The sequence below is a fragment of the Mustelus asterias genome, chromosome 7 (genome assembly GCF_964213995.1).
Source record: "Mustelus asterias chromosome 7, sMusAst1.hap1.1, whole genome shotgun sequence".
In the NCBI taxonomy this organism is placed as follows: domain Eukaryota; kingdom Metazoa; phylum Chordata; class Chondrichthyes; order Carcharhiniformes; family Triakidae; genus Mustelus; species Mustelus asterias.
This window is the reverse complement of record NC_135807.1, coordinates 2,805,406-2,822,200: the sequence shown is the minus strand read 5'-3', so window position 1 is coordinate 2,822,200 and position 16,795 is coordinate 2,805,406. Positions and strand designations below refer to the sequence as shown.

Genomic DNA, 16,795 nt, shown 5'->3' with positions numbered 1-16,795 from the left:
CAAACATTTGGCTGAGGTATAAACTGATGAGCATCTGCTCAGCAAGGCTTGGGTATTTTAATTTTGTCTCATTGCAATCTCTTTGTAGGTGGACTCTAAGATTTCACTGGGAGTTGCTGGTATTGTCATTGTCCTGAGCTCTGTGGCCTGTTCTCTTGGGATTTTCAGTTATGCTGGTATCCCCCTCACACTGATTGTGATTGAAGTCATCCCCTTTTTGGTCTTGGCAGTTGGTGTCGACAACATCTTTATCATCGTTCAGACATTTCGGGTATTGTTACTATTTTCATGCACAGTAATGTTTTCACCAGCATCCACATGATTGTATGCATGAAATACAAATGTCTTCTTCCCATTCAGAGAGACCAACGTTTACAGAACGAATCAATCGACCAACAGGTTGGCAGAGTGCTGGGGGAGGTAGCACCAAGTATATTCCTTTCATCCTTTTCTGAGACTGTAGCATTCTTTCTGGGTATGTGATGCTCATTTGCTTTTCTGGTTTTTGGGGGGGGGGGGGGGGGGGGGGGGTAGAAAGAGATCAGTGGAGGAAATGCTGCAAACCTTTGCTCAGACACATGCAATTTAAAATACAAATGGATTAGCTTGCATGTGCAACTTAGTTGATTTGTGAAACATTGCCATTTCCAGTCACTGGGGGGGAAATAAAAGGATAACTCTTTAAAGGGAGATTAAATAAATACTCATTTGGAGCAGAGTTGGGTTAGTGCTGTAACTTTAATTTTTTTTTTAGGTTCTTTATCAACAATGCCAGCAGTTCGCACCTTCTCCCTTTTTGCAGGAATGGCTGTATTTATAGATTTCATACTCCAGATAACCTGCTTTGTAAGTCTCTTTGGGCTGGATGCCCAGCGACAAGAGGTGAGTTTGAGTCTCCATTGGCATGGGCTCCCTTAGTCAGCCTCCTATCTTTCACCCTTGTCACCCCATATTTGGACTAGCACCAAGTCTCATTCAGCCTTTTTTAGTTGGCTCCCAGTATAGCAAGTTCTCAAAGCAGATCCATGTCATGCCTCTCTATCTCTACTACAACCCTCCCTCCCATTCTGACTACTTGCACATCTTTCTCCCCTCACCGCAAATGTTCCAGTGCAGCACCATTGGTAGCTATGCCTTCAATTACTACAGCTGTTTTGCCTGCCTAAATCCCCTCCCTACCCCTCCAGATGTTCAACTTTCTCCAAATGTTCAGATATCATTTGTGGCTTGGTATCAAAGCTCAGGTGTTACATAAATGTATTCTACACTTGCAGAGTAATCGTATGGATATCATGTGTTGTGTGAAACAAGAAAAAGTTAGTGATGATTCAGAAGAACTCCTCTTCAGAGGCTTCAAAAACATTTATGCACCATTTTTATTAACAAACTGGATGCGACCCACTGTAGTAAGTATTGGGATTCTATATGGACTTTTGGACAGCTCTAATAAATTGTCTCTAAATTTTCAGGTGTAAAATGTAATTGCTTTTGATTTATCAAAAGCTTAGAGCAGGCTGGTTACTATCTTAACTTGACCCTCCAATTTGATTTGAAATATTCCAGGTTTTAAACTTTAAATGAAGTACAGTCCAGAGACAGACATAGCTGCAGGGTGACCAGGGATGGGAACTGAACATCCAGCAGTATTAGTAAGGAAAGTGGAGTTGCCTTACTAGTTAACGCAAGTTAAAATTATTAGCCTGTTTCAATACTGTAAACCTCTGACTCTATTGGTGGAATCTCTATGGGAAGAACAAACACCAAGGGGTGGAAAAACATTGGGGGTCGTGTGGATATATGGACCCCCAAACTGGGATGGCATTAAATGTGTGTGATAAAAGAACGTCTCATGGGTGACAAATCAAATAGAGAATAATTCCTAGTGTACAGAATGGTTTTCTGGACCAATAGGAGGGAACTGACTAGAGAACAGGTAATTCTAGACTGGGTATTGCCTAATGAAAAGGAATAATTCACAATCTAAGGCTCCTTGGATGAGTGACCATAACAACATAGAATTCTTTCAAGATGAGTTGTAGTTATCTAAATGAAATTGGTTGGTTATGATGGATGGGGAATCTTTGTTTAAAGACATGACAGTAGATAAGTTTTTAGTGTCACATGTAGACTTGCATTAACACTGCAGTGAAGTTGCTATGACAATCCCCAAGGCAATGGTAAAAGATCACATGGGTGAACTGCAACAAATCATTCCTGTCTGATACAAAACAGGAAGGTGGCCAGACCATGGCTTGCAAGGAAATTAGATCCAAGGAAGGAAGAGGCATACAAATGGCCAGGAAAAACTGAGGATTGGTAGCCATTTGGAATTCAGCAAAGGAGGCCCAGGGGGTTGAATAAAAAGGGGAAGCTTGCAGGGAACCTTCTATAGGTGTAAGAAAAAAATGTAGGTACTTTACAGTCAAACAGGGGCATTTATGGGGAATAAAACTGAATTACTTTGGTTCTCTGGGCACAAATAAAACACCAGAAATATTGTAACTGAGGGAAATTAGTAACAGGAAATTGGGATTGAAGGCTGATTACTTCCCAGGACTTGATCTATATCCCAATTGTACTTTGAAGGAAGTGGATGCATTTGTGGTCACCTTCCCAAGATTCCAGAGACTTTAGAATGGTTCCTACTAGTTAGAGAAAATGGGGAACTATAGACCAGTCAGCCTGATGTTGATAGCAGGGAAAATGCTGGAGTCCATTATAAAATTTAATAGCAGAAGGGGAGGGTGGGGGGGAGAGAAAGTGTCAGGATCAGTCAGCATGGATTTATGAAAGGGAACTTTAAGAATCTACTGGAATTCTTTGAGGATGTAACTAGTGTTGACAAGGCTAGCAGATGTGGCTTAATTGCAACATTGCACAAATAGACATGTCTTTTCCAAATGGCAGGAGTGACTAGTTGGTACTGCAAGGATCAGTGCTAGGACCCCAGTTGTTCAGTGTATATTGATGAGGGAACTAAATGTAATTTGCAGATGAGGCCAAGCTGGGTGGGAGTGAGCCAAGGAGGATGCCAAGATGCTTCAGTGTGATTGGGTCAATGCAGTATCATGAGGTATGCACTTTAGCAGCAAAAACTGGAAGGCAAATTATCTGGTTATAGATTGAGGAACAAATGTGGGTGTCCTCTAAAGATTAACTTAATATGAGGTAGATACAGTCAAAAGTCTGACAGCAGCAGGGAAGAAGCTGTTCAGTCAATTGATACATGATCTCCAGACTTTTATCTCTTCCCAACAAGAGTATAATCCAGGTTCTGTGGGGTCCTTTATTATGCTGGTTGCTTGAGGCAGTGGGAAATGTGGATGGAAGGCTGGTTTGTGATGGATTGGGCTACATTCACAATACACCAGTGAACATGTAGGTGAAGGCAAATGGTTTGGTCTTGAATGAGGATTTGAGTACAGGATCAGATGTCTTGCTGCAATCATACAGGCCCTTGGTGAAACCACACCTGAAATATATATTGTAGAAAGTTAAAAATCTAACAGGATTTAATTGGGTAGATGCAGGAAGGAAGTTTCTGATTGGGAGGGGGCACAGTCTGAGGATACAGATGAAGAACTCACCCAGTGGTGAGCCTGTAGATATAGATCTTGACAGTGAGCTGGTTACTAGAATTGGATGATCATCTACAATAAATGGCAGAGTTGGCTCAGACCCCTGTCTTAGATATAGATCTTGACAGTGAGCTGGTTACTAGAATTGGATGATCATCTACAATAAATGGCAGAGTTGGCTCAGACCCCTGTCTTAGTTTAAATTTGAAGTTTGAGCCCCACATTCTCCAATCAATAGGCAGAATTCATATTCATACTTTTTGGGTTTTCTCAAGGCTGTTGGCACTGATCTGAATTTTACTTTGATCCCTAGATATCGGTGTTTGTTGGCCTCCTGTCATTCAGTATTGCAGTATTAAACAAAGTTGAGATTGGATTGAATCCGAGTTATTCGATGCCAGATGTAAGTGTAAAACTCTATTCATTGTTCCTTCAGCAGCTGTGGGTAGTACAATTCAGATAACAGGATTATTTTCCCTTCCCAGGACTCGTATGTGTTGCACTACTTTGAATCAATGGCAGAGTACTTGCATGCAGGCCCTCCTGTCTACTTTGTGATTGAAGAAGGACATAATTACACTTCTCTAGAAGGACAGAATACAGTGTGTGGTGGTGTTGGCTGTAACAATGACTCTCTTGTCCAACAAATTTACACTGCTGCTCTGCTGGACAACTAGTAAGTTCCTTGTGTACCTTGTCTCCTTGTCAATTGCATGTTTTCCTTGGTCATTGCCAGTCATGCTGCCCCCCTCTTGTATCCAGCATTCTATTTAAAACTTAGCAGTGCAATTGTTTTGTGACTGCCTAATATCAAATATCCATGGTCACCAACAGAATATTCAGGCTGTTCCACTCGGATGGTTTTGCTGCCAGCCAGGCATGGTGACAAATCTCATCCTAGCGGGGACTAATTTCTGGATTATTGAAATGTTTAATTAGACTCTCTCTATTCTGACCTTGGGTTGCAGTCTGCTAACCCCTTTTTTACTGGGGTGATGTGTATTGATAACTGGCATTACAGAAATCTTCAGTACCATTCCAGTAAATCTCCTTTGCACACCAAGGCTGTAATGTCTTCCTGAAGTGTGGTAGAATTGGACTGACCTGATCAGTGGATGTCCAGTTCTAAAAATAGGAACCCTATGCTTTGCAGATGGAGGCTGAATGGCCTATGATGTGACCATTGTGATTTGAATAAATAGCCTTAACTTTTCATAACCTGTTTTGTTTGAAGTGTAATTGTTCAATTTCCCTCAGTACAAAAATCGGTTTCCCATCATCATCATGGATTGATGATTACTTTGACTGGGTGAAGCCACAATCCTCCTGCTGCAGAGTCTACAATACTTCAGAGAAGTTCTGCAATGCATCAGGTGACACTGTACTCTATATTGTGATTTACCCAGACTATGGGTGGGCCAAGTATAATTTGGGCTAGATGCAAACAATATGCACTGGGAGGGAGTGCAGAATAGGATAATTAACAAAATGGAGCATGGTCACTTGAAGGGGATATCAGGAGGCACTTCACACAGGGCAATGGAAATCAAACTCGCTCCAAATCCCTTCAACTAAAGGCTGGGAGGGCAAGTGGTTAGCACTGCTGCCTCAATGCCAGGGACCCAGGTTCAATTCCTAGCTTGGGTCACTGTCTGTGCAGAGTCTGCACATTCTCTGTGGGTTTCCTCCCACAGTCTGAAAGATGTGACGATTAGGTGGACTGGCCATGCTTAAAATCTCCCTCTGTGTACCCAAATAGGCACCAGTGGCAACTAGAGGATTTTCACAGTAACCTTGCAGTGTTAATGTAAGCCTCCTTGTGACCAAATAGACTTAAACTTCAATTGCAAAACCATTCTAGATGTTTCATTATGGATTTTGGAGGTGGCTAAATGAGAGTTGTGATCAACAGCATGGTAGAGCTGTCCACAGGGTGATCACCAGGTTGGGGGAAATGTTTCTGGAACATGAGGCATTGGGTAGATTAGCTAAGGTTTCTGTTCACAATGTTGCTTTTTTGGATGAGTTAAACTTTGGCTGTGATGCTCCAAGTGTAAACTTGCTGATTCAACTCAAACTTAACACATTCTTTTTGTGCTCTTGTAGTTGACAATTCATCATGTGTTCACTGCCGTCCACTCACTAGAGAAGGAAAACAAAGGCCCTATGGAGAAGATTTCATGACTTTTCTCCCCATGTTTCTGTCTGACAATCCAAGTCCAAAATGTGGCAAAGGGTAAGGAACTACAATCCTTGTACTTCGAGCAAGATTTGGATTTAAGAATGATTTGATCCTTTTACTGTTTGCAAACCTACTATAGAAAGAGTATGTGTTGAACTAGCTACAACTGCCTTATGAAAAAGCTTTGGGCAGGTTTAATGCAAAAATGCTTTTACTCACAGGTATTCAAATTTGGTGGATTCATCCACTTGGCACTACTTGCCATTTAAAGAATCTTTAGCTAAAGCAGTCTGTCCATGTGCAAGCAAGACCTGGACAACAGCTTGGTCTGATGAGTAGCATGCATGTTTGACCACATGCAATGACCATCTAACTAAATTCCTAGCTATTGGCATCTGGGGTGTCAGAAACTGGACTAGCCATGTAAACATTTGCTACAAAAGCAAGTGAAGGTCAGAGGTTGGGAAATTTGCAGCCTGTAACTCCAATGTGGTGAAATGCTCACCACTTGCCTGGATGAATGCAGTTTCAAAAGTAAAGCTTGTCTCATCTGCTTGTTTGGCACCCCCATCCACTGTACCATGTACAAGATACCCTGCAACAAGGCTCCTTTGACACCGCCTTCCAAACCTGCAATCTCTACCAGGACAATAGATGCATGGGAACACCATCTGCAAGTTTCCCTCCAAGCCCCACACTTTCCTGCCTTAGAACTATATTGCAATTCCTTCAGTTTGGCAAAAAACCTGGAACTCCCTTATCAGCACTTGGTTTACCTAGACAAAACTGATTGCAGTGGGTGGCTCACCACCTTTATAAGGGCAATAAAAACATGGATGACCTACCCAGTGATGGTTAAATTCATAAGAGCAGAATTGGGCCATTTGGCCCATCAAGTCCACTCTGCCATCAAATCATGGCTGATGTGCTCCTCATCCCCACTTTCCTGCCTCAATTCTCTCTTTCCCCCCCCCCCCCCCCAATAACCCTTCAACCCATTACCAATTAAAAATCTAATTCCTCAAATCTGCTGCACTTTGGGGTAGCATATTCCACAGATTCACAACCCTTTGAGAGAAGTAGTTTCTCCTCAACGGTTTAATTTGCTATCCCTTATCCTAAGACTATGGTCTCATCCTAGAATGCCACACCAGTGGAAGCATCCACTTTATCCATACCTTTTTATCACCATGAACAGACTGGGAATAGAGGGACACAAACAGATCGTCTAGTTAGGAACACATGATCAGTGCAGGCTTGGAGGGCTGAAGGGCCTGTTCCTGTGCTGTTTTGTTCTTGTGTACCTCAATTCTGATCTCTCCTCATTCCTCATTCATCTTTCCAGCGTATAGCCTAAACTGTTCAATCTCTATGCAACAAACCCCTCATCTCTGGAATTAATCTATTGAACTGTCTCACATGCCACTACATGTGGGGACTTTCACTAACTTCATTAGTGTAATGTAAGCCTTACTTGTGACCAGTAATAAACTTTACTTTAAATCTTTCCTCAAATACCGGGACCAAAATGGTGCACAATACTCCAGGTGTGGCCTCACCAATGTCTTATATAGTTGCAACAATACTTTTTATATTCTATTCCTTTAGCTCTAAATGCCAACATTCCTTTCGCTCCATGTTATAGAACATAGAACATAGAAAGCCACAGCACAAACAGGCCCTTCGGCCCACAAGTTGCGCTGATCATATCCCTACCTCTAGGCCTATCTATAGCCCTCAATCCCATTAAATCCCATGTACTCATCCAGAAGTCTCTTAAAAGACCCCAACGAGTTTGCCTCCACCACCACCGACGTCAGCCGATTCCACTCACCCACCACCCTCTGAGTGAAAAACTTACCCCTGACATCTCCTCTGTACCTACCCCCCAGCACCTTAAACCTGTGTCCTCTCGTAGCAACCATTTCAGCCCTTGGAAATAGCCTCTGAGAGTCTACCCTATCCAGACCTCTCAACATCTTGTAAACCTCTATCAGGTCACCTCTCATCCTTCGTCTCTCCAGGGAGAAGAGACCAAGCTCCCTCAACCTATCCTCATAAGGCATGCCCCCCAATCCAGGCAACATCCTTGTAAATCTCCTCTGCACCCTTTCAATGGCTTCAACATCTTTCCTGTAATGAGGTGACCAGAACTGCGCGCAGTACTCCAAGTGGGGTCTAACCAGGGTCCTATAAAGCTGCAGCATTATCTCCCGACTCCTAAACTCAATCCCTCGATTAATGAAGGCTAGTACTCCGTACGCCTTCTTGACCGCATCCTCCACCTGCGAGGCCGATTTAAGAGTCCTATGGACCCAGACCCCAAGGTCCTTCTGATCCTCTACACTGCTAAGAATGGTACCCTTCATATTATACTGCTGCTTCATCCCATTGGATCTGCCAAAATGGATCACTACACACTTATCCGGGTTGAAGTCCATCTGCCACTTCTCCGCCCAGTCTTGCATTCTATGTCTCGCTGCAACTTCTGACATCCCTCCAAACTATCCACAACACCACCTACCTTGGTGTCGTCAGCAAACTTACCAACCCATCCCTCCACTTCCTCATCCAGGTCATTTATGAAAATGACAAACAGCAAGGGTCCCAGAACAGATCCCTGGGGCACTCCACTGGTCACTGACCTCCATGCAGAGAAAGACCCCTCCACAGCCACTCTCTGCCTTCTGCAGGCAAGCCAGTTCTGGATCCACAAGGCAACAGCCCCTTGGATCCCATGCCCTCACTTTCTCAAGAAGTCTTGCATGGGGGACCTTATCGAACGCCTTGCTGAAGTCCATATAGACCACATCCACCGCTCTTCCTTCGTCAATGTGTTTGGTCACATTTTCAAAGAAGCTTTCATTCCTTATGAAGGAATGAAAGCTTCCTAGCAAATGTTTACTATCACCTTTGGGGTTCGGCAAGCTCCTGTGAAGTAGTCCTGCAGATCTTGCCCGCTTTTTGCTTGAACTATTGGGTGTGTCTTTGAACAGTGCTGGTTTTCATAATTGAGCTGATACTTGGGTGTGTTGCTTTTCACACTGGATTCAAATACAAGCCTTGCTACGTGGGAAGAGTTTTTGTGTAAAATGTACCTGGCTGTTTCCCTTGCAATTCCATTGGTTCTCCTGACCAATCCAACTTCCATATTTGTAGGACACAAACATCACTGCCTGGCCAGCACTTGTTGCCCTCAACTTTGTACCAATTTGACAACTGGCTGGCCATTTCAGAGCCAGTTAGGTTCTTGCATCAACAATGGTTTCATGGTCATCAGATTCTTAATTGCATTCAAACCTTCATCTGTCATGGTAGGATTTGAACCCAGGTCCTCAAAACATGAGCTGAGTTTCTGAATTAATAGGTTTTAGTGTCACGTCGACTTTAACACTGCAATGAAGTTACTGTGAAAATTGCCCAGTCTCACCACACCGTGCCTGTTCAGGTACACTGAAGGAGAGGAATTTGGCATGGCCAATGCATCTAACCAGCATTTCAGACTGGAAACTGGAGCACCAGGAGGAAACCCACAGACACTAGGAGAACATGCAGATGACTCAGTGACCCAGGTCCCTGGCATTGAGGGAGCAGTGCTAACCACTGTCACCATGCTGCCTCATAGTTTAGTGATATGATGAGGCCATCACCTCCCCACAGAACTCTTCTACCTTGCTGTTTTCCATTTTGAAATATTACTGGCTTTCTCCCCACCCTCCCAATTTCACTGAAATATTTGATTGCTGTTTGTACATACGACCTCTGTTCCAAATACAGCCTGTTGGTGTGGTTGTAGGAAATACTTCCCCATTTTGAGTCAACTGCTTGACATTGAATATTCCCCTTTTGTAACAATTCAAGAAAAGATGATGCACTTTTAGAAAACTAATGCAACTTTCTATTCCCTCTGTAGGGGCCATGCAGCATACGGCTCTGCAGTGAACCTAATTGAGAACAATACAGCTGTGGGAGCCACTTATTTTATGACTTTTCACACTGTACTGAAAACATCTGCTGATTTCATTGCTGCTGCTGAGAGTGCACGTAGTCTTGCTGAAAACATAACTGAATCCATGGGCATTTCTCACAAAGGCTATCGTGTCTTTCCATACAGGTAAACTTCTGCTCATGGCCACTTTGCCAATCTTTTGGTAAGAACAGGAATCTATTCATGAGTTTTGATGTTTTTTGGTTAAAGCCATACTCTATGGACCAGACATCCATTTCCATTCATGGTCCCCACAGACGAACCAGATGAGGCATTGCACCCCATCTTGAGCTTGATAGAACTCTTGGCCAAAAGGCTAAGAAGCTTTCAGTGAACAGATCAGTTGTCACTTCCTTCCTAATTACTAGTATCTTGTACTGTTTCTGACTTTTTGGAACCGGGAAGTTGGTGGCAAGCAACATGTGATCAACACCAGTTCATCTCTAGCTTGGTGAACTGTGAACATGTACTAAATGACTGGAGTGTTCTTGTCATGGAAGGAATGTTTTTGAGCAGTTGAAGTCCAGAATGAATTTGTGATCAGCCACTATCTAGTTAAATGATGGAATCCTCCAAGGGGTTGAATGGCCTACTCTGATCTTGTTCCTATGTCTCATGATGCCTATGGAGACTAGTGGGTGGGAGATGAAAACCAGGATAACAATGGGTGGGTTTTGATAGAGGCACAAAATGACACTTTCCAGTTAAGACTACAACAAAATTCTCAGCTCAAATATAAACTGCTGACGCTCCAGGGAAAGAGTACCTCAGCTAGCTGTGGCCATTGCCTCTGAAATGCTTGGGGAAAATTGAATATAGATAAAACATTTAGTTTTTTTGGATAAAGGAGGCTTGTGGAGAATAGAGTATAATGTTGGATTCTGTTTTTACAGTGTATTTTACGTCTTTTATGAACAATATTTCACAATTGTGAAAGATACAGTTTTCAACATCTGTATGTCACTGGGAGCTGTGTTTGTTGTGACTACAATCCTGCTGGGCTGTGAAGTCTGGTCTGCTGTCGTCATCTGCATTACTATTTCAATGATTATCACCAATATGTTTGGAGTTATGTGGTTGTGGAACATCAGTCTGAATGCAGTCTCATTAGTAAACCTGGTTATGGTAAGTGGAGAATTTACAATAACAGCTATTTCCTGATGCTCCAAGAAACAAGAGTTGGCCACTTTAGTCCTTGTGATCATGGCTGATCCCCTCTGCCATGTGATCTATCCCTATATCACTTTAGTCTGATTTGGCAGCCTTCTGTGAATTCCAGTGAAGTTTCTAATTTCCAGGCCAAAATAGCCACCTGCATATCCTGAGACTAAGGCCACTTGTTCCAGACCCCACCCAGCTGGAGGAAACATCCCTACATCTGGTTTGTCCACTTGCCTCTTTTGTACACTTCCACCAGATCCCCTCAACTTCAGTGAATACTGGCCCAGTCAAGTCAATCTTGCAATGAAGGCTAACATGCTATTTGCACTCATTGCACCTGTGTGCTTTATTTCACTGACTGTGGAGGACATCCAGGTCCTCTGTGCTTTCTGTTTCTATCTGAAGTAGACAACTTCACACCTCAATCTGTCATGTATTTTATCAAATGACGCAGTTGTTCAGTGCAAGTGAAGCTAGTAACTCAGAACTATAGCTGACAGCTATAGGAAATACCTTGTGTAATCTTCAAATACCTACTCTATCAAGCAGCCTTGTACTGTTAATACAAACATTGGCAATTCCATGAGTCTCAATACAGCATTGAGTTTTGCATCTGCAAATATTGCTTTAATTGGTATGAAAGTTGAATGCTGTTAAGAACTGGCTGCAGATTTTGTGTAATTTAAAGTTGACAGGCTTTCATTTTGACTTTTTTCTTGTAGTGCTGTGGTATTTCGGTTGAATTTTGTAGCCATATTGTACGTGCATTTTCTATCAGTATGAAGAAAACCAGGGTGCAGCGTGCTGAGGAAGCACTGGCAAATATGGGTAGCTCGGTAAGTAAATTTAATAACTAAAGAGCCATTTTTAAAACTAGGAATAAAGATTTGTCTCTAATCTTGTGAATGTATTTGATCTCATTGGAAAATCTCAACATGGAAAGTTGGTAGTTAATAGCATTTACTATTTGAACAGTTGTTTTCAGGCTGTAGGTATTAACTTGGGGCCCACTGAGATCCTCCAGGTTATAGTCAGGCCATACAGAAGAGACCCATCAAGTCTGCTGACAACTGCATTAAATCTACACAAATCCCACTTTCGAGGCTGTTATGACATTTAAGATTGTTTCCTGTCTCTTGCCCTCCCAGGCAGTGCATTCCAAATTCCCACCACCCTCAGTGAAAATTCTCCCCAATCCCCTCTAAACCTCCTGCCTATCCATTAAAATGTTATGCCCTTCAACCTTCCAGGAACAGCTGCTTCCTGTCCATGCCCCCTAATACACCTCAATCATGTCTCCCTCAGCCTTCTCCTTCAGTGATCTCTGGACAGGCACCAAGATTGGTAATTGGATGCATAGGCTATACTAAATTCTCCCTCCGTGTAACCAAACAGGTGCCAGAGTATGGCAACTAGGGGACTGTCACAGTAACTTCATTGCCGTGTTAATATAAGCCTACTTGTGACTAAATTTGTCTGTAGTTGTAACATAGCATCGTAGCTGTGAGGGACAGCTCGGTGGATAGGATATTGGTATGTAGATAGGCTGGAAAATTGGGCGGGGATCCTGGATTCAGGATTCAATCCTGGACCGGGGAGCGGCGTGGGCTTGGAGGGCCTGTTCCTGTGCTGTATTGTTCTTTGTTGTCTTTGTCTTTGTATATCAGATGCTGAACTTGCCATTTTCTCCTAGGTATTCAGTGGCATCACACTGACTAAATTTGGAGGTATTGTGATCCTGGCATTTTCCAAATCCCAGATTTTCCAGATCTTCTACTTCAGGATGTACTTGGCAATTGTGCTTTTGGGAGCTGCTCATGGCCTCATATTCCTTCCAGTATTGCTTAGTTACATAGGTAAGGCAAGATTCATGAAACATTGCAGCAATCAGGCTGTCACTGATCAGCTGATTTTAACTTTCTATTTAACTTTATCTATTTGCCTTTCTCTATCTTTGTGGAATGTTACCACAGATTAATTTAGTAAATAAGTTGAACATGTCAAACCTGGTTATGGCAGACAAAAGTCAAATGATTTGTTTTTTGGGTTGAAGTGTCTACTTCAATGCAAGGAGCATCCGGAACAAGGTAGATGAACTTGGGGCGTGGATTGGTACTTGGGACTACGATGTTGTGGCCATTACGGAGACGTGGGTAGAACAAGGACAGGAATGGTTGTTGGCCTTATGAGGATAGGTTGAGGGAGCTTGGTCTCTTCTCCCTGGAGAGACGAAGGATGAGAGGTGACCTGATAGAGGTTTACAAGATGTTGAGAGGTCTGGATAGGGTAGACTCTGAGGCTATTTCCAAGGGCTGAAATGGTTGCTACGAGAGGACACAGGTTTAAGGTGCTGGGGGGTAGGTACAGAGATGTCAGGGGTAAGTTTTTCACTGAGGGTGGTGGGTGAGTGGAATCGGCTGACGTCGGTGGTGGTGGAGGCAAACTCGTTGGGGTCTTTTAAGAGACTTCTGGATGAGTACATGGGATTTAATGGGATTGAGGGCTATAGATAGGCCTAGAGGTGGGGATGTGATCGGTGCAACTTGTGGGCCGGGGTATAGATGTTTCAGTAAGTGTAGGGAAGCTGGTAAAAGAGCTGGAGCAGTAGCATTGTGAATCAAGGATAGTTTAATGGCTGCAGAAAGGCACTTCGAGGGGGATCTGCACACTGAGGTAATATGGGCTGAGGTTAGAAATAGGAAAGGAGCGGTCACGTTGTTAGGAGTTTACTATAGGCCCCCAAATAGTAGTAGAGATGTGGAGGAAGAAATTGCTAAGCAGATTATGGATATGTGTGGGGGTCACAGGGTAGTTGTCATGGGGGACTTTAACTTTCCAAATATTGATTGGAACCTTTGTAGGTCAAATAGTTTGGATGGGGCAGTTTTTGTGTAGTGTGTGCAGGAGGGTTTCCTGACACAATATGTGGATAGGCTGACAAGAAGTGAGGCCACATTGGATTTGGTACTGGGAAATGAACCAGGCCAAGTGTTAGATTTGGTTGTGGGAGAGCAATTTGGAGATAGTGACCACAATTCGGTGTCTTTTGTTGTTGCAATGGAGAGGGATAGGGCCATACAGCAGGGCAAGGTTTACAATTGGGGAAGAGGTAATTATGATGCGATTAGGCAAGAATTAGGGGGCATGAGTTGGGAACAGAAACTGTCAGAAAGGAACTAATGAAAAGTGGAACTTTTTCAAGGAACAAATACTGGATGTCCTTGATGGGTATGTCCCTGTCAGGCAGGGAGGAAATGGCTGAGTGAGGGAACCATGGTTCATGAAAGAGGTGGAATGTCTTGTGAAAAGGAAGAGGGAAGTTTATGTAGGGATGAGGAAACAAGGTTCAGATGGCTCGATTGAGGGTTACAAGTTCGTAAGGAATGAGCTGAAAAAGGGGCTTAGGAGAGCTAGGAGGGGACACTAAGTCCTTGGTGGGTCGGATCAAGGAAAACCCCAAGGCTTTTTACTCTTGAGGAATAAAAGAATGACCAGGGTGAGGTTGGGGCCAGTCAAGTGGGAACTTTTTGTATGGAGTCAGTAGATAGGCGAGGTGATGAATGAATACTTTTCTTCAGTGCTCACCAAGGAGGGGCCATGTTTTTGAGGAAGAGAAGGTGTTACAGGCTAATAGGCTGGAGGAAATAGATGTTCGGAGGGAGGATGTACTGGCAGTTTTTGAATAAACTGAAGGTCGATAAGTCCCCTGGGCCTGATTAAATATCCTAGGATTCTTTGGGAGGCAAGGGATGAGATTGCAGAGCCTTTGGCTTTGATCTTTGGGTCCTCACTGTCCAGGGGGATGGTGCCAGAGGACTGGAGAGTGGCGAATGTTGTTCCTCTGTTTAAGAAAGAGAATAGAAATGACCCTGGTAATTATGGACCGGTTAGTCTTTCTTCGGTGGTTGGTAAATTGATGGAAAAGGTCCTTGGGGATGGGATTTACGACCATTTAGAAAGATGCAGATTAATCCAGGATAGTCAGCATGGATTCGTGAAGGGCAAGTCGTGCCTCACAAATTTGATAGAATTTTTTGAGGAGGTAACTAAGTGTGTTGATGAAGGTAGTGCAGTTGATGTCATATACATGGATTTTAGTAAGGCGTTTGATAAGGTCCCCCATGGTCAGCTTATGATGAAAGTGAGGAGATGTGGGATAGAGGGAAAGTTGGCCGATTTGGATAGGTAACTGGCTGTCTGATCAAAGACAGAGGGTGGTGGTCGATGGAAAATTTTCGGATTGGAGGCAGGTTGCTAGCGGAGTGCCGCAGGGATCAGTGCTTGGTCCTCTGCTCTTTGTGATTTTTATTAATGACTTGGAGGGGGCTGAAGGGTGGATCAGTAAATTGCTGATGACACCAAGATTGGTGGAGTAGTGGATGAGGTGGAGGGCTGTTGTAGGCTGCAAAGAGACATAGATAGGATGCAAAGCTGGGCTGAAAAATGGCAAATGGAGTTTAACCCTGATAAATGAGGTGATTCATTTTGGTAGGACTAATTTAAATGTGGATTACAGGGTCAAAGGTATGGTTCTGAAGACTGGAGGAACAGAGATCTTGGGGTCCATATCCACAGATCTCTAAAGGTTGCCACTCAAGGGATTGAGTTTAGGAGTCGGGAGATAATGCTGCAGCTTTATAGGACCCTGGTTAGACCCCACTTGGAGTACTGCGCGCAGTTCTGGTCACCTCATTACAGGAAAGATGTTGAAGCCATTGAAAGGGTGCAGAGGAGATTTACAAGGATGTTGCCTGGATTGGGGGGCATGCCTTATGAGGATAGGTTGAGGGAGCTTGGTCTCTTCTCCCTGGAGAGACGAAGGATGAGAGGTGACCTGATAGAGGTTTACAAGATGTTGAGAGGTCTGGATAGGGTAGACTCTCAGAGGCTATTTCCAAGGGCTGAAATGGTTGCTACGAGAGGACACAGGTTTAAGGTGCTGGGGGGTAGGTACAGAGGAGATGTCAGGGGTAAGTTTTTCACTCAGAGGGTGGTGGGTGAGTGGAATCGGCTGACGTCGGTGGTGGTGGAGGCAAACTCGTTGGGGTCTTTTAAGAGACTTCTGGATGAGTACATGGGATTTAATGGGATTGAGGGCTATAGATAGGCCTAGAGGTGGGGATGTGATCGGCGCAACTTGTGGGCCGAAGGGCCTGTTTGTGCTGTGGCTTTCTATGTTCTATGTGGATAGAGCTGTGAAGAAGGCCTATAGTGTGTTAGCTTTTATTAACGGAGTTGGAGTTTAAGAGCCATGGGGTTATGCTACAACTGTACAGGACCTTGGTGAGACCACATTTGGAATATTGTGTGCAGTTCTGGTCACCTCACTATAAGAAGGATGTGGAAGCACTGGAAAGAGTGCAGAGGAGATTTACCAGGATGCTGCCTGGTTTGGAGGGTAGGTCTTATGAGGAAAGGTTGAGGGAGCTAGGGCTGTTCTCTCTGGAGTGGAGGAGGCTGAGGGGAGACTTAATAGAGGTTTATAAAATGATGAAGGGGATAGATAGAGTGAACGTTCAAAGACTATTTCCTCGGGTGGATGGAGCTATTACAAGGGGGCATAACTATAGGGTTCGTGGTGGGATAAAGGAAGGATATCAGAGGTAGGTTCTTTACGCAGAGAGTGGTTGGGGTGTGGAATGGACTGCCTGCAGTGATAGTGGAGTCAGACGCTTTAGGAACATTTAAGCGGTTATTGGATAGGCACATGGAGCACACCAGGATGATGGGGAGTGGGATAGCTTGATCTTGGTTTCAGATAAAGCTCAGCACAACATTGTGGGCCGAAGGGCCTGTTCTGTGCTGTACTGTTCTATGTTCTAATGTAGGATAAGTACATGAGCAGAAGGGCCTTGACTGCAAATCATTGAAGGTGACCTGGCCAGA

At 43.8% G+C, this 16,795-nt stretch overlaps 1 protein-coding gene across 1 annotated transcript in view; it reads left to right on the top strand.

The window, feature by feature from the left end:
* npc1 (Niemann-Pick disease, type C1) overlaps positions 1-16,795 on the top strand; it is a 38,141-nt gene that overhangs the window by 20,431 nt on the left and 915 nt on the right. The window contains exons 13-24 of the mRNA XM_078215580.1: positions 89-271; positions 361-475; positions 755-882; positions 1,275-1,406; positions 3,892-3,981; positions 4,064-4,254; positions 4,836-4,951; positions 5,685-5,814; positions 9,674-9,874; positions 10,642-10,873; positions 11,632-11,745; positions 12,603-12,765. Coding sequence (XP_078071706.1) covers positions 89-271; positions 361-475; positions 755-882; positions 1,275-1,406; positions 3,892-3,981; positions 4,064-4,254; positions 4,836-4,951; positions 5,685-5,814; positions 9,674-9,874; positions 10,642-10,873; positions 11,632-11,745; positions 12,603-12,765 — 1,795 coding nt within the window. The remainder of the gene's footprint in view (positions 1-88; positions 272-360; positions 476-754; positions 883-1,274; positions 1,407-3,891; positions 3,982-4,063; positions 4,255-4,835; positions 4,952-5,684; positions 5,815-9,673; positions 9,875-10,641; positions 10,874-11,631; positions 11,746-12,602; positions 12,766-16,795) is intronic.